Here is a 21,571-nt window from a genome sequence, read left to right as displayed (position 1 = left end):
TGAGGGTGTGAGACAGGAGAGAGTCTGCCCTGGGTCAGGCCTGGCCTCCCTCCTGCTCAGTGTGGTTTCTCAAGATCTGCAGTGAACTTGATTCTGGAAAGACCAGTGGCCTAGGAGGTCTGAGATCTGGTCCTGCCCCATCCCAGGGTCCAGACCAGGGGCTCATCAGATCACCTATGGGTCCTGACTTTGCTCATCTGTGACATGGACGGTAACCCTGAGCCCCGCTGCCCCTCACAGGGAACAAGCTTTGGAACCAGAGAGACCTGGACACACAGAGGACTGGTGACCTGGGCTGTCTTGCTGCACAGGGCAGCGGGAGGGGACAGAGATCAGTATCTGCAGGTGTAGAAGGTCGTGGGGCTGCCCCAGCATGGAGTGTGTCCAGGCTGACCCTCTGGGGTCCCGGCCTGCAGCTGCTGGGGGCTCCCTCCTGGGTCCTGCGCCCCACCCCAATGTGGCTTTTGTACAAGCAAAGAGTTATGACCCTGAGAGAGCTCACCCAGGGCTGGGGGAATGGGCAGAGCCTCACAGGGAAGGGGGGCTGTGGGGCCGCTCCTGTGGGGGTGGACTTGGTCCTGTGGGGGGCAGGGCTGGCCCTAGGCTGCAGACAGAGCACAGGGGACCAGCAGTGGGGACATGCCCTGTGTGCCCTGGGGTGAGGGGGTGACACTTCCCAGGAGGCTTTGTTCTCGGGCTCCTAGCTTCTCACTGTGACACCTGACAGTGAGGTTCCTAGAACATCAGAAAGAAGAAGTGACTCGTGAGATGGTGTAAAGACAGAGGACAGGCCCAAAGCAGGAGAGGCCCCGTGTCCTTGGCTCTAGGAGGGGACTCTGTGCCTGGCCATCAGCTGGTGCTGGCGAGCTGGGCAGCCCAGGCTGAGTGGGAGCCCAGGGACAGAGGTCAGTGGTCGTAGGGGTGCAGGCTGGGGACAGGAGACCACCAGGCTGGTTGTGAGCACAGGGACGGGGTCTCTCCGGCACCGGGCCTCCTAGAGGGGGGCTGTTCCCACACTTACTCTATAGTTATCTCCTGAGGCCCCTGCGGGTGCTGAGCTCACATGAGTGATGGGAATGGTTTAATCTAGACTGGCCAGCTGTGCCCCAGGAACTAACAGTCAGCCCCGCCCTGGTGTGGGGAAGGGCTTGGAGCTCTTCTCAGCTAAGCTGTTCCTCATAGGCCCAGGCAGAGTCAGCAGGGAGGCGGCCGGCCATGCGCACCTGCTCAGAAGACCCCCACCTGTGCGGGGCCTCCTGGCTCCTGCGATTCACCAGCCTCCTCCTCAGTGAGTGGCCCGGGACCCCCGGGAGGGAGGCCGCGGGGCGGGCAGGGAGGCAGGAGCTCCCGGGCGGGCTGGGGTCTGTGCTGAAGAACCAGACGGAGCAGCTCCGTGAGGACGGAGCACACGCGGTGCGCTGGGTCAGAGCCCCGGGGTGGACAGAGGGAACAAAGGGAGCTTTGGGCTGAGGCCAGGCTGGGAACCCCGACCCGGCTGCCTGGAAGGGAATCCGTTCCCCCTCCCAGGGGGTGAGGCCGGGACAGCCTGGAGCCTCCTGCGGTGAGGGATGGAGGAGACACAGGAGCAGGGCTGGGCGACCCGGGTTGGGGATGGACATCCCCCCCTGCCGTGCACTGGGACCAGCAGCCTTGGCAGCTACCGTGTGCAGGAGGGGCCGACCCAGAGCCCCTGTCTGAGCTGGAGGGGCCGCGCTAGTCTGGCTCCTTGGCAAGATGTGGCCCCGAGTCCAGTGACATTCTGTTTGCAAGGGAAGGACAGGAGCCCCCAGCATTGAAGGGTCCGCGCCCACCTGCCGTGTGTAGGGGTGAGCCCGGAACGGGAGACTGCTGACCTCTGATCTGGGTGGGGGTACCTGGGGGGCATCAGGGGGCCTCAAAATGGAACTCAAAAAAGTCATCTTATCAGAAACCTGAAATTCCAGTCATTCCTTCATCGGAGTCCAGGTGCTTCTGTGGAACACGTTAAATAAGAACTAGGAGAAAACACTGAGATCCTCGGAACTGAATCCTGAGGAGGGCAGGGCAGGCTGTTACTGTCTGTCGTGTTTGATGTGAACACACCAGCCCCTCCGTGCCTGCAGGGATTCTAGGGAAATTGTGGAATCACAAGGCATTTGTAAATAGGGAGATTACTCATTAGAAAATGAGCTTCGCAAGGCATTGAGATCCTTTTTTTAAACAAAATTACTTCTTTTCAATAAGTGTAGTTTTTCTCTTCTTTTCAATTTGATTTAACCGGAGACATAATGGGAAATTACAGAATGTTCTTCCGTAAATGTCAGGGTTGGAAGATCAGATAAGAATGAAAGAAAAGAGGGTAAGAGAGAGGGAAATGGACACATTTTTACACTGATGGTTGAAAGACAAATTCCATCTGATTTACATAAACTCGGACTCTCTAGCTCACAGCCACCCGCCCCTGACCTTCTGGCCTCCTTGGGGTCAGCACCGTCTGCAGATCTGAGCACTGTCGGGTCTTCCTCCTGTCCTGAGTGGGCTTCCAGCTTCTGGGCCGCTCCTCCCCTGCAGCCTGGGGGCTGAGCCTCCTCTGTCCTGGGTTCCCCCTTTCCAGCAGGCGCCGGTTAACCCGCAGGCAGCCCCGCGTCCCCGCCCTGCCAAAGCCCGCCGAGTACTTGAGTCCCCTCTCCCGGGACAGTAGCTGGGGGGTGAGCCCCCAAACCTGCTCAGACCCCACTGACCCGACAGCAGTGCTGGGAGGGAGGAGCCCTGTGCAGGGCAGGGGAGGGCAGGGCAGGGGGAGGGCTGTAGGGCAGCTCTGTGCGGGGGAAGCAGGGGCCTGTGGGAGAGGGAAGCAGGCTCCAGGTCTGGCTCTGCCTTGTGTGACCTAGACGAGTCCCCCTCCTGCCCTTGAGGGAGCCCCTCCTCTGTGAAAGGTCCCCTCGAAGGCCCTCCAGCTGTGACATCCTGGGATTGGGGTCTCTTTCTGGATGGGACTGTCCTGTGGCTTTTCCGAGGCCTCTGCTTTGTGTCTCCCTCCTGTCCTGCCCTCGTCTTGCGTCCTGACGGGGACTGACAGCTGGGGAGCCTGCTTGGGCCCCTTCAGCACCCAGAGCCCAGGACCACCTGTGGTCACCTCCTCCGCCCTCCAAGGAGGGAGGGGTGCGTCCTCGAGCCCTGCAGTCCTGCAGTCCTCCGCCGTCCGCTGTCTCTGCCTCTGCTCTCTGCCTCTGCTCCCGAGCCGGGTCTTCTTCATTGTGCTCTGCTCATTAAAAGCGAGTCCCTGGGGAGCGACGCCCCTGTCCAGGGCAGAGCTTGGAGAGCCTGTGGGCACAAGGGGTTTCTGCAGCCCCATGAGAAGCTGCCTGCTGCAGAAATGCACTTTGTGCTTCGAACTGGGGATCTCCTGACGTTTCTCCTGTCGCTGTCAGGGGTCAGGACACTGCAGATGAGCAAGTTCCCGAGACCTGCTCAAGGGGACACTCCCCTGGGACCAGGAGGGATTCCAGCCTCGCCTTGAACTCATGGCATCTCCTGCCTTCCCAGTCAAGGGGGCACACGGGATGGATTTCAGGAAGTTGGGTTCTAGGGTTTCCTCCTTTATTCCTAAAAAAACCACTCCCATTTTCTGCGTCCTATGCCCTAGGTGTCTGCAGCGCTGTGACCCAGAGTCCTGGAGCCCGTGGGTCTGCCGTGGACGATTCTGGAAACCCTGTTACTCTGAAGGGGGCTCAAGGAACTCCTGTGTTGTTTCAAGTGATCAGAAATCCAGAATTACCTCCAGAATTTGAGCTGGAGAAGATGTCTTGGGGCATCGTATCCAGATCAAATTTCATAGTCATGCTGTATGTGTTTCCTGGGAGAGATGTTCCAGAATGGGTCAACTTCCAGGACAAGTTTGAGAGGAGAATCTATGTGCTCAACATAATGACCCTAAGGATTGTCAACCTGACCCTTGAGGACAGTGGACTGTACCGGGCTCGAGAGTCCTATACGAGAGGAAGACAGTATGACCAGGATTTCCACCTGACGGTCTACGGTACGTGGCGGCCCCTCCCCCACTCCCACAGCTGACCCCCTTCCTCTGTCCCCAGGAGTGTCCAAGTGCCCACTCACAGGATTCCTTCCAGACTGCAGCCTTCAGACTTGATCTTCTCCCCAGAAAATAGATGCTGTGAGGTCAGCACAAATGCAGGCAGAGCTGAGACTCACACCAGGGATAAATCATGTCTGTGCTTCAGGAGGGAACATGGAATGGGGGGAAACGGGGACTTTGCTGTAACACTCGTTGTCCCCGTAGGACTCAGGGTCCTTGATGGGACTCTTACTGCCCAGTGCTGCAGTGGCTGACCACACCACCCCCTGGGAGTCCTCCTGGGCTGTAGGGCAGGAGTCAGACCCCAGAGCCTCTGCCATGAGGTCCAGGAGTCAGCGGGGCTGTGCTCCTCTCTGCAGGCTCCAGGGAGAATCCACTTCTGCTCCTGTCCCCCCTTCTAGGGGCACCTGCACCCCTGGGTCGTGGCCCCTTCTTCCCCCTTCACAGGTGGCACTGGTGGGATGAGTCCCTCTGACACTGTGTCCCTCCCACCTCCTCTCCTGCCTCCTCCCACTTGTGAGGACCCGGTGATCACACGGGGCTTGTCTGGGGAATCCAGACCATCTCTAGTTTAGGATCAGCAGGTTCTCAGCCTCAGTTCCACTTTGTTCTGGAACCTAGACATCTCCAGGCTCTAAGGGTCAGCACGTGGCCATGGTTGGGGGACACTCGTCACCTAGCGGGATCCGGTTCGCCCCGCCCCGCCCCCTCTTCCTTCTCAGCCCCAGCCGAGTCAGCTCACTCACGGACTGCACGGTCCCCCTCTGAACCCCCACGGATGGAGAATTCACAGGGTAGCCCTTCCTCAGACCCTCAGGGAGCAGCTCGCTCTGTGTGCACCCCTCCCCCCTGCACAGGGAGATGTCCTGCCCCAGAGAGAGGGGACTTTGCACCCTCAGGATCTGTAGATTCCCAGGACTGACTGTCCATCTGTTCTTTGGCTTCCTGGGTGGGCCCCAAATTCAGTGCCTGTTATAACCACCTTGGAGTGTCCATACCTTGGAACCACGACTGTGTCCCCCACTGCGGTCTCTCCTGGTGGATCCTGGGGCTGATCTCTGGGCTCCCAGAGCTGGCCGGTGGCCGTCTGCACCACGGGCTGTGTGGTCCTGAGAATTATCTGAGCAGGAGTAGAGCCGGGGCCTGGGCCAGGACAAATCCTTGTGTCTTACATTTAACCATTCTGTAGGGGACACACCACTTGGAGTTCATGGTTTTCAGGCAGATGACTCCAGTGTTTAATTTCTCAAGGGAGATTTGTAAGACGTGCTCAGTCTAGTGAAATCGCATAGAGCTGAACTCAGTGGCTCCCTTCCTTACTGGCACCTGCTGTTTATTTGGGTCAATTCTCTTGTTATCCGTAAAATGCAATCAGTGTCCTTAGGGGGAGGAAGCCAGAGCGTCATGGAGAATCCGCAGTAGAGGGAGAAGCGATGATGTTCCCCACTCACCTGAGGCTCTGTCCTCTTCTCCCTTCTGCCCCAGAGCCTATGCCCCGTCCCCAGATTGGGACCATGATTCTGTCCCTCACACGAGGCTGGTGCAACGTCACCGTGGAGTGTAACACCACGGAAACCAGGGAGGACCTGACCGTGTCCTGGGAGAGTGAGGGTCTCCCCAGGGAGCTGGAGCAGAGACCGGCCCCAGGACCAGCCCCCAACCCCTGGACACTGGCTGTGACCCTGCCCCTGAGCCGGCCCAGCCCCAGCCTCACCTGTGTGGTCAGCAACCTGGTGGACCAGAAAACTGCCGCCCTGGACCTTGGGGACATCTGTGGCCACAGTGAGTACATCAGCCAGAGGAGGGGGGCTATCCCGGTGCTCAGGGAACCCTGGGTGAGAGTTCCTGGCTTCTGTCCCCCGTGTTTATGTCACCCCCGGCCACCTGGTCACCCAGTCCAAGACTCTGGCAGGCACATCCAACCCGCTTCTGCCCTTCGGTGTCGCTCCCGTGCTGCTCTCCAGCTCTCACCCCTGCTGGTCCAGGCAGAATCTAGCATCATCTCAAGTGTGTCTAGGGAGGCTGTGAGGAAAAGCGAATTGGGTGTGTCCGTGGTCTGTGCCATCTGAGGGGTCAGGCCGGCGACTCCTGCAGGATCCAGGGCTCAGGGCTCCTCTGCCCATTTCTGGTCTCACGGACACATGTCACCCACCTGCTGGCTTGCATTCCCGATGTGTCCCGCTCTCCTCCGCTGTCAGCCTCCGCTCAGGCCCCTCCCTCTGCCCTCAGCCCTTCCAAGTCAGGAGTCCCCCACTCCCCACTTACTCCCATCCAGGGACCCCCTCCCTGCAGCTGGCTCTGGGGGCCTGTGACCCGGGCAGTCCCACAGGGCCACGTGCTGGGGGCAGTCCCAGCATGAACAGAGTTTGCACAGGGCTCCGCAGCCTCGATGGCTCAGGGCCCTGCAGGAGCTGCTGCTGTCCTGCCCTCACACCTCGTCTCCTCTAAGGAGTGGTCAGTGGCCCCGCCTTGGGAGCTGATGCTCTGGCCCAGGATTAGTGTCCTGTGCCAGCTGAACCCTGGAGGGCAGTGGCCATGTCTGCTGCTCCTTGGAATGCCTGTCCCAGCCTCGGCCTTAGGCCCTTTGCTCACAGTCAGCGTGTCCCTGAATGAATGAATGAATGAATGAATGACTTGGTTCCCTGTGAGCCCTCTCGCTCCTCCACCCCTCCTCCACCAGCTGCTTGGGGACCTACTGTCTTAGTATCCCTGACCATAGAGGCTGGTCATGGCTCAGGCCCCTCTGGGCCCTCCGGAAAGAGGCTCCTGCCTCCCACCCGGCAGCTCCCAGGACTGTGGACTCGTCACAGCCATTCCTGGTCATGGCTCTGCACCCTGGCATGCCTCACCCACCCTGAATATCGGGCAATCTCCTACTCCTCCCTCAAGACAAGGCTTGCCCATCACCTCCTCCAGGAGGCCCTCCCTGATGACCTGGGTACAAGCTGTAGCTCTAGTGCCCTGGGATGGCTCTGGCCGGCTGCCCCTGGCATGTGTCAGCCCTCCCCCTGCTGAGGGGCTCCTCAATGGAGGGCACCATGTCCTGCTCTTCTCAGCACCCGGGCCCCAAGCAGGAGCTCAGGAACGGGCTGAGTGAGAGCCCCTGCCATGCTCCTCCCTCTCGAGCTCCTGACCAGGTCCCTTCAGAGTCTCCATGTGCCTGGCAGTGGGCGTCCTCAGTTCCCTGTCGCCTTAACCTTCTTCACTCTCTGTGTGCGACAGAAACAGATCCACAAGGACAGACCGGTGCTGCCCACTTGTCCGGTATCCTGGCGTCTGTTGTGGTCGTGCTGCTGATCCTCGGAGCTGGACTCTACCTTTGGAAGACATGTGGGAAGAAGAACGTGGAGCCTGGGAGAGGCAGGTTGCACTTTCCTTCCTGTACCCAGACACCTCCCTCCCATACTGGACCTTGGACTCCCTTTGTCCTGCATTTTACTGCTCAGGGAATGTCCCTGCAGGAGGCTGGCACGTGTGGCCATGGTCATGGGGGTCATGGAGGGGGAGGGGACAGGCTTCCAGGCTGAGACTCAAGCTCCATCTGTGTGTGACTCAGGGACAGGATCACAGGAAGAACATGGGAACATGATCGTTGCATCCACTCTGCAGAGCTGAGCCAGCAGGAGTCTGGAGACCGCAGGGACAAGGTGAGGCTGGGGAAGGAGGCAGCCTGGGTTCCCCCTAGTCTCTCTGTGCCTGGGTGTGTGCCTTCAATCCCAATCATCTGCCGGCTTTTGTGTCCATGCATCCATAACCCCTTCCAGACAACACAGTATTAACTAAGGACATTCTCCTGGGGTCCCTGCAATGCTGGGCACTGGGGGAGGTCACGCGCAGCCCTGGATCTCTGTGGGTCCCTCTGGATTCTCTGCATCCCTCAGCTGTTCCTGGAACCCTCTGTCTGCATTCCAGGGTATGTCTGCATTCCACATCTAGAAGAGGAGAACTCTCACTACTGTCTACAGTGAGGTCTGCAGGCCAGGCCAGGACATGATGTGATTTAACTAGAAGAAGCAGGAGAATCCCGCCCCGGGGACACCTGCCTCAGGAGCATGATGCCCGCAGCTCTGATCCTGCCTTTTCCACCTCTGATGGCTCTGAGCAGGGACTGGATGGGTCCAGAACTTATTTCTGTGCTAAATCTTTGTGCACAAGCTCCCCACGAGATACACACAGTGGTAGATCAGGGAAACTGAGTAAATAAATTGATCCAAACCTGTTCAGGACCACTCAGCCTCTGCTACATGCGACCCTAGACAGCCCCCCTGTCCCCCTCATCGGTACGACATCAAACTGCCTTGCAGACCCTCAGCCTCTGGGGCAAGCAAGCCATGGCGAATTCACAGCATCTGTCCTGGGGCCTGTCTTGAGCATCCCTAGCTATCAGCTCTGTGCTGAGACCTATTTATAGACAATGAGAATTTGTATTTGACCTTGATGCTGAGGGATGGCTCTGTGACACTGTGTGCATGTTTTGTTTGTGGGGGACTGGGAATAGTTCACCTGAGCCCTAGAAAAATACTGTCCCTTACTCTTGGTATGGGACACACTTTCTCTCCTTCCATGCTCTACCCTCATTCCCCCATGTGACAAAGAAACCTGCTGTTGGCCTGAATTAGTAATTCAAGCAGTGAAAAGCGGGTCTCAAATGCTCTTCCTCTCCATCTCACTGCTGAGCCTGGAGATCCACTGGAAGCAGGTGGGGGATTCCCTCAGATCAGAGGAAATCAGAGCTGCTTCTCATCCCCAAACTTCAGTGTCCATATAGGAGGGTGCTTGCACGCGCGCGCACGTGTACACACACACACACACACACACACACACACACACACACACACACACCAGCCTCCAGCTGTGCAGCTGTCGGGTCAGAACTAGGGCTGTCCCACAAACACACAGATCATAGTAGAAAGGACTCCAAGTGTCTGAGAACACTGTCCCATCGGGGTAGCTGGCAGAGCACAGCTGTGTCCCCGAGTCGTGTGGTCCGTTTCTGAGCTCAGCTCTGCTCCCTTCGGGGTCCCTACAGCTCACTTGCTGGTGGGCGGGGAGCAGGGAGAAACCACGTCCCGGGCACTGGGAAGCAGGAACTCCGGCAGGTGGTGACGCTGTCATTAGCCACACCGCACACGGTGGGTGACACGTTTGACGTGATTCCTATCCTCAGTGCAGCCCGGACAGTGCGGGGGTGAGGACTGGAGGTGAGGGCACGAGGCCACGGTACCCCCCAGAGCCACGCGGGGCTCCCTGCCCCCCGTCCCACCCTCTCACCCATGCCGTGGGCCTGGACTGGATGACTGTCCGCGTCTGCAGACCACTCGGGAGCCTGAGTGCGCTCCCGGGACCCGGAGCACGACCTCTAAATCTGTGTTCAAATCCCGACGAGTGTCATGACGGGTCCCTGCCCTCCCTGTGGCCTTGGAGCCTGCAGTCTTGGTGAACCCACCTATTAGTCTTGGGAATTCTCTGTAGAAACTGGGATTTTCTGTCAGACACACATATAAACAGTGTCCATAATAAACACTAGTGTTCTCTTTCCCTTTCCAATCTGTATGTTATTTCATTTCCTTTTCTTATCTTATCACACTGATCAGACTTCCAGGAGATACTGCACAGCGGTGCTGAGAACAGTCAGCCGTGCTTCCTTCCCAGTATTTAGGGAAAAGCTAGTTTTCCACCACTAAGGGTGATATTAAGTGCAGGGTTTTTTGTAAATATGTTTTATTAGATTTATCAGTTTCATTTTCTCTGCTCTTGTCTTATTTTCTTTTTTCAAATTACTCTGGGTTTATTTTGCTCTTATATTTCTAGATGTAAAAGGTAAATGCTTTAACTATTAATTTGAGCATTTCTTCTTCTGTAATATCTGCCTCTCATAATATCTATTTCCCTATAGGCACTGGGTTAGCTTCTTGTCACACACTTTGATATCTTGTATTTTTCATTTCCATTCACTTCAAATATTTAAAAATTTCTCTCAAGACTTCCTCTTTGACTGTGGGTTATTTAGAAATACTTCTTAATTTCTTTTTTTTCTTTCTTAATTTCTAAGTGGAAATTTTTCTGTAGGTTAGGGTATTAAATTCGACTCTAATTCTATTGTGGTCAAAGAAATACGTTATTTCAAGTCCTTAAACGCTGTCAGGTTAGTGTTATGACGCAGGACAGGACATTGTCTGGGGAGGCTCCCCAGTGCACTTGAAAGGAATGTGAGGTCTGCTGCTGGGGTTGAACGTTCTCTAAATGTCAGTGAGGTTGCGTGGGCTCAGGGTCGTGTTCGCTGGTTGTCTTCTTGCTGACTGTCCATGCGGAGAGCGGATGCTCGGCTCTCTGACTCTGACAGTGGACTCACGTGCTTCTCCTTTCAGTTCCGTCAGTTCCTGCGTCATGGGTCCAGTGCTCTGCAGTTAGGAGCTCATGCACCTGGGGTTCTCCTCACTTCCTGCGGAGCTGGCCTTCCGTCATTCTGCACCACTCTTCACCCTGGAAATAATCCTTGCTCTGACGTCTACTCTCTCTGACGTTTACCTGCCCATGGAGGTGTCTTTGGATTCGTGTTCGTGTGTTGTCATCATTCATCTCATGTGTCAAAGTGGTTGGTCCCCAGTGTCAAGACTTGTGGTCAAGTATGATTCTGGACTTTTCTAGGAGGCGATTTGGGATGAGATACACTTAAATGGATGAACTTTGAGTAGAGCAGACTGCCCTCCACATTGTGAGTGAGCCTCGCCCCATCAGTTGAAACCTGAGTAAGAGTAAAGACTGACCTCCCCTGAGCAAGGGAGAATTCGACAGCACACGGCCATCAGACTGGAACTGGGGTATTGTCTCGTCCTTGTGTCTCCTCCTGACGACCTTGGACTTGAACCCCAGCAGCAGATCTTCCCTGCATCTCAGCCTGGCTCACCCTCCCCGCAGACCTGACTCACCAGCCTCTATAACAGTGTGAGCCATTCCTTACAGCACATCTCTCTGGATCTATAAGCGTCCTATACTGCTGGTTCCTGCAGAATCCTGACTACTACCCACAGCACTTCTCTTCCTATCCCCTTCCTGCTAACCCAGCTCCCTCAGCACAGACTGGGATAGAGTTCCAGAGTGACCTGAGCCCTTAGGTCCTGTGTCCAGTCTCCTGTCTGAGCAGCACCCATCTGAGTGCTCCCTGACCTTCCTCTGCCTGCTCCTGTTCCTACCCCATCCCAGCACACACACTGAATGGCCCCACAGAAACCACATCACCTGCTGTCCGCACTGGGCTTCAGTTTCCCCATCAGCTGATTTTCCTGAGATCGTCTCTCTCACCCTCACTTCTTCCTACCCCTTCTCCCACTGTCAGTGACTGTCCCAGTGAGTGTCACATTTCCCTTCTTGTCATAGGGTCCACACAGCCTGAGGAGACTCCCAGGGCATCTTCTGTCCCAGGGGGACCTCAGCAGGTGCATGGACACCACACCCAGACCTGGATGCAGAGGGAGGACAGGCGTGGGGAGGAGCCGAGCAGTGATGCCTGGACAGGCCTGTCCTTCCAGCTCCTCGGAGCTTCTCGGGACAGAAGAAGGTAACACAAGATATCAGTGATGCTCATCAGAACCGATTTTCCTTGTAGAAATTTTCCTTGTAGAAATTTTTCAGTAAAATGTTGTTTCCAACAGTAAAGGGCCAGCCGGGAAGGAGAGAAATGTTGACAGACATTGCTCATCAGAACCGATTTTCCTTGTAGAAATTTTCCTTGTAGAAATTTTTCAGTAAAATGTTGTTTCCAACAGTAAAGGGCCAGCCGGGAAGGAGAGAAATGTTGACAGACATTGCTCATCAGAACCGATTTTCCTTGTAGAAATTTTCCTTGTAGAAATTTTTCAGTAAAATGTTGTTTCCAACAGTAAAGGGCCAGCTGGGAAGGAGAGAAATGTTGACAGACATTGCTCATCAGAACCGATTTTCCTTGTAGAAATTTTCCTTGTAGAAATTTTTCAGTAAAATGTTGTTTCCAACAGTAAAGGGCCAGCCGGGAAGGAGAGAAATGTTGACAGACACTGACACGCATGTGCCCAGTGGCCGTGGTCCAGCTACGGCATGACTCTTCGTTGTCCGCACAGCCAGAGGCAGGGGAGGAGGTTTGTCACTGGAGGTGACAAATCCCTGACAAGGCACTGGACACGTGGTTTCTGAGTGGTCCAGCCCTGACTGTCCATATTAGAGGGTTGCAGGAAGGGAAACTGAATGGCTCCATGATGCAGAAGATAAAATCCGGGCGGATGGGACCTGAGATGTCCATAAATTTCTCAGTGGATCTCATTCCTTCTACTGTGTCCCCATCCAGGTGGAGCAGAGAGGGACCCAGGTGTCTCTGGCTCGTCTACTCCCTCGGCCATCTCACTCCCCTCCAAACCTCCACAATCGTGGGCATTAGTGGAAAAGACCAGATCCTGGGTCCTAGTCGACTCTCCTCCAGCGGAGACTCTCCAAGACTGTAGAGTTCCTGCTTTCCTGATTTCTTTTGCTAAAGGGAGCAGATAGAGTCTGTATGAGGAACGGTCTCTCCTCTCCCTCTCCCCATTCTCAACTGCTCCCTGTGCTGCTCACAAATGCAGCTCGCGCTCATGGGGGTCCTTAATTTCCGTGTAATTTCTCCCTCACGAGCCTGCAGGCAGCCTGAGGGCAGAATCGTCCCCTTGTTCTCTGTCCTATCACCTGTGACGTGGACAGAGCTGCTTCCTGGTACCTGTTCAATACTTGTTGGTGGGAGATGAGGAACATGTGCCCCAAAATCGTTTGTCCCTTGTCTGGGCTGCTAGGGGAGCCGACCCAAGCCTCCATGTCAGAGCACATGAAGTTGAATGTCATTGTCCCTGCACACGACCTACTCTGAGGTGCCTACGTGGTTCTGCCAAGACAAGCTCCAGGGTCTCCTATGATCGGACCTGCTCAGTGTGCTTCCAGCCACGGACCTCAGCTGTGCTGCGATCATAGCTGCTGGGATCATGTCTCAGTCCGTTTGGTGTCACGCTGACCTCCATGGGAACTCCATCACCTAGATGTGACCATGTGTGAAGGGAGTCGCAAGGACACTAGATGTCCCAACACAGAGAAGCGGCAGATATGGATTATGGATCCCGTGAAAATCAAGGGTACTGACATCATTGTGAAGTTTCTATGGGTTCAGTCGTTTGGGGGAACATGAAAATATCCTTTCAAACTATTTAAGTTTATGGTTTCCTAAAGTTCTAGTTCTAGTTATTTATTCTTCTGTATCATTGTCTGCTTTCCACATTTTATATACTCAATGTGGACTATTCTCCTCAGACATAAACCCTTATTTTTTGAATATGTGAGTCTCATCAGGTGGAGGGAATCCAACAGGTGTCCATGTATTCAAAGGATTGAGGTACCCTGGGGAGCAGAGAACAGTCTGACCACGTCGTGAGACGCAGGGAGGAGTAGCGGTGACCTCGGTCTGGATACTCTTGGACTCCCTGTGCGGCTGCTGGTTCCCCTCCCCGACCCTGATGCTCCAGGTCAGCCTCCTCCTGGGTGGGGGACAGATCAGAGGGGCAGCTCTGGGTGGGCGTTGTTGGGGCCCGGGGCAGGTGTGAGGGAGGGGGGTGAGCAGTGAGGGCTTGCTGGTTCCACACCCTGATTTCTCCAGACTCTTGAGGGTTGAGGGAGGGAAGGGGGGAACCAGGGCCTGTCCGGGATGCCCTCACATTCCCGAGGATGGGGAAACCACCCTCAAACCTCTCTTAGGGACGACAGGTCTTTGCCCTGCTCTGGGGGCCGAGGCTGAGATCACCAGTAGCTCCAAGTCTCACTTTCCAGATCCTGCTTTGTCGGCGGAGCTCTGACTACAGTCTCAGGCCCTTGTGTGCACCCCTCCCCGCCCCCAGGCTGCTTGAGTCCCAGCTCCCAGCTGAGGAGGGGGTGTGTGCGAGTGTGGGGCCTAGACAGCCTCCCAAGGCCCTGCATTAGGGACAGCTGGGCTGTGACACTGTCTGCAGGGGATTGGGGGCAGGGTAAGGGAACCTTCCTTTCTCATCTGTCTGTGGCCTCTCCATGTGGTTACAGCTGTTTCCAGGCTCTTGTGGGGGAGGGGGTCCCTTGTGAACCAGGCTCTGACTTGGGGGCCTGGACCTGCCCTTGTCCCCACCGCTCCTCACGGTGCAGAGACGGACTGAGCTCTGCAGTCACACCTGCTGGGTCGCTCATTCTGCCTCTGCCACGTATTGGCGGGAAGATTTTAGACAAACTGTGTGGATGCTGGAGAACTGGCTTTACCTTTCTTGCTTTTTTTTTTAAGTTTTTATTTATTTATTTGATAGAGATCACAAGTAGGCTAGAGGCAGGCAAAGAGAGGGGGAAGCAGGCTCCCTGCTGAGCAGAGAGCCAGATGCGGGGCTCGATCCCAGGACCCTGAGATCATGACCTGAGCCAAAGGCAGAGGCTTCACCCACTGAGCCACCCAGGCGCCCCTGGCTTTACCTTTCTGAGCTCGGTTGCCCCCACCCATTGACTAGAAAAATCCCTAAGGCGAGGTGTTCCTTGGAGAGGGAATGGAACAGCGCCCCTTCCAGCCAGAGCCTGCCGCGGGACACAGGTCACTCCTGTGTGCGGTGCTACGTGTTTCTCACTTGAGCAGAAACTGGCCAATAGTCCCAGGAAAAGAGGAAAAAGGTCATTGTGTCCTTGTTCCCTAATGGACAGTTTCCCCTGATGCAACAGTTGAAAACTAGAACAGGGTTCCCTTTGGGGCGGGAGGGGTCGTGTCAGCAGAGAGCTCGCTCACTCCCCTGTGCTCCCACCCCGGCCCTCCACACAGACGCGGACACTGAGGGAACCTTTAGAAAAGCTCAGGTCCCCTTTGCGCATCAGTGAGAGAAATCACACCACCACAGTCGCTACCCAAGCTAAGGGCGCGAGCACAGGGCGCGCAGAGACGAGACGGATCAGGTGCAGGAGCCCGAGAGATGGTCGTCCTCACAGGTCAACGCACAAATGCAAATCGAACATTCTGGCCACCCTGCTGCCTGTCAAATGAATGCCTTTGTGTCTGTGGTGTTGAGAATCCAGAGTGCAGTGACAGGGCGGGGACAGGCTCTGTCCTGTCTTATGGCCAATGTCCCCTACCTCAGTGGTCTTCCCCCGGGGCAGCTGTAGGAAAGACTGGACCCCAGTCCTGGGCTCTCCAGGATGCGGGCAGGCGAGGCCAGGACAGACAGAGCCGTGGGGCTGAGTGTGCAGGGAGCCACATGCCAGGCTCGCCAAGGGCTGTCCGTGTCAGGGTGACATGGGTTCCTGCCTCCGCTCTCGTCTGTGGGGGCCTGTCCCTCAGAGGGACAGACTCCCCTGCAGCAAGTGTGGTTTGGGTCATTGATCCCGGGATTTCAGGCTGGGTTTTCTTTTGGATTTTCTGGTTTCCTTTCTGACACTTCTCCCGGAGGAAGGTGAAGAGGACACACCGAGGACCCTGAGGGCGCCCGGCCCTGCGGTCTGCTGCCCCAGACCCTGGCCGGTCTGGACAGGAAGCACATTCAGGCCGATGAGTGCCTTATTCTTATTCGGGCAAGCCAGCAAATCACCCAAAGTTCCGACGAGAAGCCTGTTGCCCCAGTCAGCCGGGGACTCCCAGTGACCTCTACTCTTCAGGTCTGGGTGTGAGGGCTCAGAGGACCAGAAGGCAAGGTCAGGTGCGGAGCAGGACAGAGAAGGAGGTGCCGGAGGGCATGGGACCCCATGCTGACGCCCACCCCATCCCCCTGTCCTGTCTGACCCTGCCCTCGGCTGTCCAGCAGGGGGGTAGGGACTCTGCAGGCTGGCCCCGCTCTCCCAGCAGGCTACGTGTGATGGGCAAGGGTGACCTGAGCCCTGAGTGTTCGTAAAGGGTATGTGGCGCCACCACCCTCCCCAGAAACCCTGTGTCCCCAGAGCAGAGTGGGTAGGGGGAGTCCTTCCCTCAGGTCTCATCCTGACGCACCCAGGAATGAGAGGCAGGAAAGGAGGGTGGCCGGCATTACAGCAATTCCCCTGGTGCCTCAGTTTCCCCTCCTTAGGGTCTTGCTGTTGGAGGGGGCAGACCCCGGGAGTGGGGGTGGGGCATGGCTTCCTTTCCCAGTGGCCCTGTTTGGGTAGGGTGAGGGCCACCAGTCAGCACCACTCCTTGCTCTCTGCTCTGCCTTCACCCCCACCCCCCTGCCCAGTTCCCTGGCTCCAGATGAGCCCTGGGGACCCGCAGCAGCAAACACAAGAGGGACAGGCAGGGGCCAGCCCCAGGGAGTGCCGCGGACAACACGGTGACTGTGCACCCTGCACCTGCCCAGGCAGCCCTCCTCTGCCCTTCCTCCTCGCCCCCCACCCCTGCAAACCAGCCTGGTCGCCCTCAGGGGTCTTCCCGGGGCCAGGGCCAGGGCCAGAGAGAGACCCCGAGACCCGGGCAGTGACCAGGAAGGGCCGCTCCCAGGGGCTGGGCTGCAGTCAGGGCCCTGGGCCAGGGCAGCCCAGGAACCACAGCCCAGCAGGTGCAGGGACTGGAGGCAGAGCTGTGCGAGCAGCGCCCCCTGGTGGGAGGGGCCGCAGCGGCCGCCGCCCTCACCCAGGGCTCCCAGCCCCAGCTTCCTGGGCCCTGGGGAAGAGTCTGTCCCTGGCACTTGAAGGGAGGACAGCACAGCCGCACCCTGGGGGCCACGTTGTGTCCCGGTGCCCCTGGGTGTGCCTCCCCACCCCCACCCCCGGCTCTGGTTTTCTCAGCTGTCCAGCAGGGGGTGGGTTATGGGGCCGACTCTGAGGCCCCTCTGGCTCTGGCATCCTGGGATTCTCGGTCAGGATGGACCCGATCGGGCCCCGTTACCTCTCTGACCTCCATCTCCTACCTGTCTTTCCTGGGCTCACAGATGCTCTGGCCACACTGACCTCCTGCTCCGGGAACAGGCCAGGCAGGGTCCGGCCTGAGGGCTGCTCCTCGGGCTGCCGCCTGGGCCAGGAAAGCGATTCCCCCTGGTGTCCACGGTCACTCCTCATCTCCTTCCCGTCTTTTCTCAGGAGTCGCCTTCTGGGGGCACCTGGGTGGCTCAGTGGGTTAAACCTCTGCCTTCGGCTCAGGTCATGGTCTCAAACTCCTGGATCGAGCCCCGCATCAGGGTCCTTGCTCAGCAGGGAGCCTGCTGCACCCCAGCCCCACCTCCCGGCCTGCCTCTCTGCTTACTTATGATTTCTCTGTCTGTCACATAAATAAACAAAATCTTAAGAAAAAAAGTCTCCTTCATGGGGAACCTGTTCTGACCTCCTGGTGTAACCGGAAACCACACTCCCAGGTGCAGAGCCCCCCACCCTGCTCTGTCATCCAGAGTCCTGCTCGCCGTATGGACTGTGGTTCCCGCGCATGGCCTTTCCCCATGGAGGAGGTTAGGAAGGCAGAGGGGCTGCTGGGTGCACGTGTGCGTGTGTGTGCGTGTGTGTGAGCACCTGCAGCGGGCTGGCACCCAGTAGGAGCTCCTGCACTGTTTGTGGAAGGATCGAATCCACCATCGGGGAGGATCTGGGTCAGGGGCTGACGGGTCCCCCTAAACAGCTCACACTCGGTACATGCATGGTGTCGTGCTACTGTGACCATATGGGGGTTCAGGGAAAGGAACTCGTGGCCCAGGACTTGCCCGTGGGGAGAGCGAGAACCAGCGGAGGGCTCGTGGGGAGAACTCAGCACAGCTCTGGCACTGTCACTCAGTGTGTCCACACTCGGGCCCCCGATTGACCCTCATCAGTGATTCTGGTGGGATCCAGGGACATCAGCTGTGAGAGACGCTCCTCAACACGGGGTGGGGGGCCGAGGTCAGATGAATATGGAAACGCGACAACCACATCCCTCCTGTGATGTTCACCGCCCCGACTCCAGGGCAACATCAGTTTTATCCTTTACTCTGAGATTCACATGTATGACCAGGGGTTCAGGTTCCTTCTTCCTTTTTTGGAGCAAAGTTCCTTTGGAGCTCCTGCTCCGTCATCATGAGCCATCACCTACTCTGGGAAATGTCCACTAGAAGAGGAAGCTGAACCCTGAGCCCAGAACCCGCCCTTTGAGTCCCCCGCCAGCCTGCAGCGGGTCCTGGGTCTGGACCTGCTGGGGCAGGGGTGAGGCAGGTGCTCACTGGGGTAGCTGGTGGGGCGTGGGAGTAGCAGCCATCTCTGGCAGGACCTCTGGAAACCAGGCAGTGGGAGATCGGGGAGCAGAGCTCAAGCAGGCGGGGCTCTGAGCCGGGACTGGGTCTAGATCACCTTCCCGGGATGAGACCACACAGGTCTGAGGCCCTTTGTCTGCGGTGATGCCCATGGGAGGAATCCTAGGTTGTTTCGGGTGCGGTCAGTTACCCACATCGGGGCTTAGTGTCCAGAGGAGAGTTGCCCCAGGTCCACCCCAAAGCTTCTGGAAGCAGAGTCGTCCCCCCATCCAGCAAACGTCTTCTGCACCCACGCCCTGAAGACCCCGTGTGACAGCTGAGGACACAAGAGGGAACGTGTGTCCTTGGCCTCAGGGGCCTGGATTTCCTACGGAGACCCCAGAATGCCCCCCAGCAGGACTGGGACGCACAGTCAGGGAGGAGGAGGTGTTGGTCCTGCGCGTGCTGTCCACGTTCATGATGCCACGTGTCAGGGACACGGACCTGCCCACGGTCCTGGCATCTCGGTGGCTGAGCCCTCTGGCCGTCACCCCGGGCAGCGTGGCCTGGCTTTGTCTCCCACATGTGGGCTGTCCTGGCTTCTTCCCTCTCCCCTCTGGGATTGTTCTCAGTGGGCGGCAGACCTGGACCTGGCCGCTGCGGGATCCTGCGGTCACCAGGTCTGCAGGCGCCTGTCCTCAGAGGCCCTCAGTTAGGGCTTGGCCATGTGACCCACCCTCCCCCCACTCACAGGGACCCCCTGGCCTGAATCAGAGAGCTGGAGGGGCCGTGAGGGACTGGGGTCTCCCTCTCCACCTGTTTGCTCCCCTCCCCCATGCCGAGGTCCCCCTCTTCACTAACCTCCCTGGAAGCCCATGAGGGGAGACCTGGACACAACAAGGATCCCCAGGCTACCCCCGCCCGATCTGCCCTTCCACCAGGCCGTCACTGCTATAAAGTCTCCTGCACGAGGAGCCCGTTTTCTCAACGCAGGTGAACTTCAAGGCCACTCCCGGCCAGCTGCTGGGCCCCCTTGGAACTCGCTCCTGCAGACTCAGGACAGGACCCCCGCAACAGAGCAGAGACCCGGCCACAGGGCCAAGGTGCCTGTCTGCCCCTGCCTGCGGCTCCTCCTGGACCTGCTGGCCGCGTGCACCCAGCCGCCCCCTGACGGGGCATCCTGCTTCCCTCCTCCCAGGCCCCTTCCTGCCCTGTTTCCTGTCCCTGGGCTGCTCCAGCTCCCGGGATGACAGTGCTCAGGAGCCTCTGGATGGGGGATCCTCCCCTCCCCCGAAAGGGTCTGTGCTTCTGCCTCCCTATAGCCTGTGTGCACCCCTAGGACAGCGACTCAGTTTCCCCCACGTGCTGCATACAGTAGGCGCTCATGACCTGTGTGCGCAGGTGAGCTGAGGTGGGAGGGCTCCTCTGCGGGAGTCTCTAGCGGCAATTCGGACCTCGGCCGCCAGGTGGCGCGGGTGCCTGCACTCAGGGCCTGGAGGGGGGATGCTCAGGCAGGCTTGGGGCGCACAGGGGCTGCCCATGGTGGGGGCTGCGGAGCCTCTCTCTTTGCTCTCAGACCAACCACAGGGCCACGTCGGGGTGGGGGCGCCAGAAAAACGCAGGGGCTGGCAGGTCGACAGGGGCCCTCGTACAGACATGAAGGTGCGGCCAGGAATCAGGGATTAGGAGCCCCAACTGGGAGATCCTCTGGTTGGGGGGGGGGAGTGGGGATAAAGGAGACAACATGGTGGAGACATCTGAGAGGAAGGATGGGGTGCCAGGGACCCTGAGGGCACTTCCGGCCTGGTCCCCACCTGGGGCACTCACAGCTGTAGCTCCTGTCTGAGTTTCCTGTCCAGGCTGTGTGACCCTGGGCAAGTCACCTGCCCTCCCTGTGCCTCCAATTTCTGCTGAGTCCAATGACGATGATGACAGGACTAACCTTGTCAAGCCATTCACAGATTAAATAAAAAACCACATGAATCCGTGATTAGCATTATGTACTCAGCAAGTAATATGTGATTTAAAAGGTCATCTAGGGATTTGGCTTGCTCAGTCGGAAACGCGGGCAGTTCTAGATCTGGGGGTGGTGAGTTTGAGCCCCACACAGGGCTTAGAGTCTACTTCAAGAAAAAGCAGTCTGAAGTTGGTTAACTAAAGTATTAAAAATTAGTGATACAGAGGAAATAAATGTTCTGTATTCTCTTGGGCAGGGAGCTCCTGATGACAAAGCTCATGTTGTACAGGTATGATTGAAAATTGGAGCACATGTTTCCAGAATAATATCTCCCCCCCACCTGTGTGTCCCACAGCCCCTCTGCTCCAGGGCATCCAGTCCTATGTTCTGTGTTTCTCCGAGTTACACTGTATCTCTAACTGCTACATTGTTGAATTGGCTACATTGTATCTATGATGTGTCTACACTATCCAACTTGGATCCATCAGTACTTTATGCCCAACTGAGTAACATCAGTGCGAACATGTATCCTGATCTCAGAAATGTCCGCAGTGAGGAAGCCCGAGCCCAAGTGTCCTTGACGAGCAGGTGCCATTAGTCCCCTGCCGTGAGCCCCCTCAGCAGCTGCTGGACCTCAGCCACCTTCCCAGTCATGCCTGCGACTCTCTCCTGGTCTCACTTAAATTGTCCCCGACTCTGTGGCCTTTGTCCCCTCCCCTTCCTGCTCCTGGTTTAAAGCCTAAGTCAGTCCTTACTTGTCCCTCAGATTCCCAGACTGTTCCCTTGACCACTACCTAGTTAAGAGTGCCAGTCCCCGGAAGTGTCCTGTCCCCTCCTTCCCCTGCTGGAAGTTGACCCCCCCCCCAGGGGAGGGCTTCTGTCTCCCTCACCGGTGACCCCCATGGGGCCTCAGTCCATAGCAGGGAGTAGGGACTGAGCTGCAAGGGACCTTGGGGGCTCCTGGCTGGCCTGGTTAGGGTCCTGACACCTCCATTTGGGGCCACGGAACTTTCGGAGAATCTGAGGAGAGCTCGAGAGCCCCTTCCTAGAGAAACACTCACATTTGCCAAACCAAACAGGAAGGAAGCCTGTGAACGTGAGGCCATTCCCTTAGAAGTGGGGGTAAGGACTCAAAGCACTAATGACACATCGTGGACAAGCAGTGCCGGGGGCAGACGGTCAAGGTCACCATCCACAGTGTCAGGTGATCTCTCCCTGGGACAGGTGCTGGCTTCCTCTGAGGAGACCCCTGCAGATGCTCCCACTGGCTGTTTCCTGTCAGTTTCTTGATCTTGTTCTGGAAGCTGGGATATCGTCGGGGTGCAGCGGTGGGGCACCGAGCGGTATCTTCTCCATGACGGGGGGGAAATTGCACCTGACACAACCCTGCTGGGACGC

At 57.4% G+C, this 21,571-nt stretch overlaps 1 protein-coding gene across 2 annotated transcripts; it reads left to right on the top strand.

The window, feature by feature from the left end:
• Positions 1-1,114: 1,114 nt before the first annotated feature.
• Positions 1,115-8,294, top strand: LOC101687610 (SLAM family member 9). Of its 2 annotated transcripts, none has more exons than XM_004778446.3 (6): positions 1,115-1,288; positions 3,626-4,018; positions 5,561-5,857; positions 7,298-7,439; positions 7,632-7,722; positions 7,988-8,294. In XM_004778446.3, the coding sequence occupies exons 1-6, from the start codon at positions 1,216-1,218 to the stop codon at positions 8,009-8,011; spliced, it is 1,020 nt and encodes a 339-aa protein (XP_004778503.1). In that variant the 5' UTR covers positions 1,115-1,215; the 3' UTR covers positions 8,012-8,294. The 2 variants fall into 2 exon arrangements, with proteins under 2 accessions (XP_004778503.1, XP_044942627.1); XM_045086692.1 differs by having other exon boundaries at positions 1,118-1,288; positions 7,298-7,435.
• Positions 8,295-21,571: the final 13,277 nt, after the last annotated feature.

This window comes from Mustela putorius, unplaced genomic scaffold (assembly GCF_011764305.1).
Source record: "Mustela putorius furo isolate JIRA1106 unplaced genomic scaffold, ASM1176430v1.1 tig00000997_pilon_pilon_pilon, whole genome shotgun sequence".
NCBI classification, from domain to species: Eukaryota; Metazoa; Chordata; class Mammalia; order Carnivora; family Mustelidae; genus Mustela; species Mustela putorius.
Note: the sequence above shows the minus strand (reverse complement) of the source record. Positions and strands in the feature narration are given on the sequence as shown.

Coding starts and splice junctions, on each gene's coding strand:
- LOC101687610 (XM_004778446.3), top strand. CDS start 1,216: ATGCGCACCTGCTCAGAAGACCCCCACCTGTGCGGGGCCTCCTGGCTC. Junction 1,289..3,625: donor ATTCACCAGCCTCCTCCTCA/GTGAGTGGCCCG, acceptor CCTATGCCCTAG/GTGTCTGCAGCGCTGTGACC. Junction 4,019..5,560: donor TTTCCACCTGACGGTCTACG/GTACGTGGCGGC, acceptor CTTCTGCCCCAG/AGCCTATGCCCCGTCCCCAG.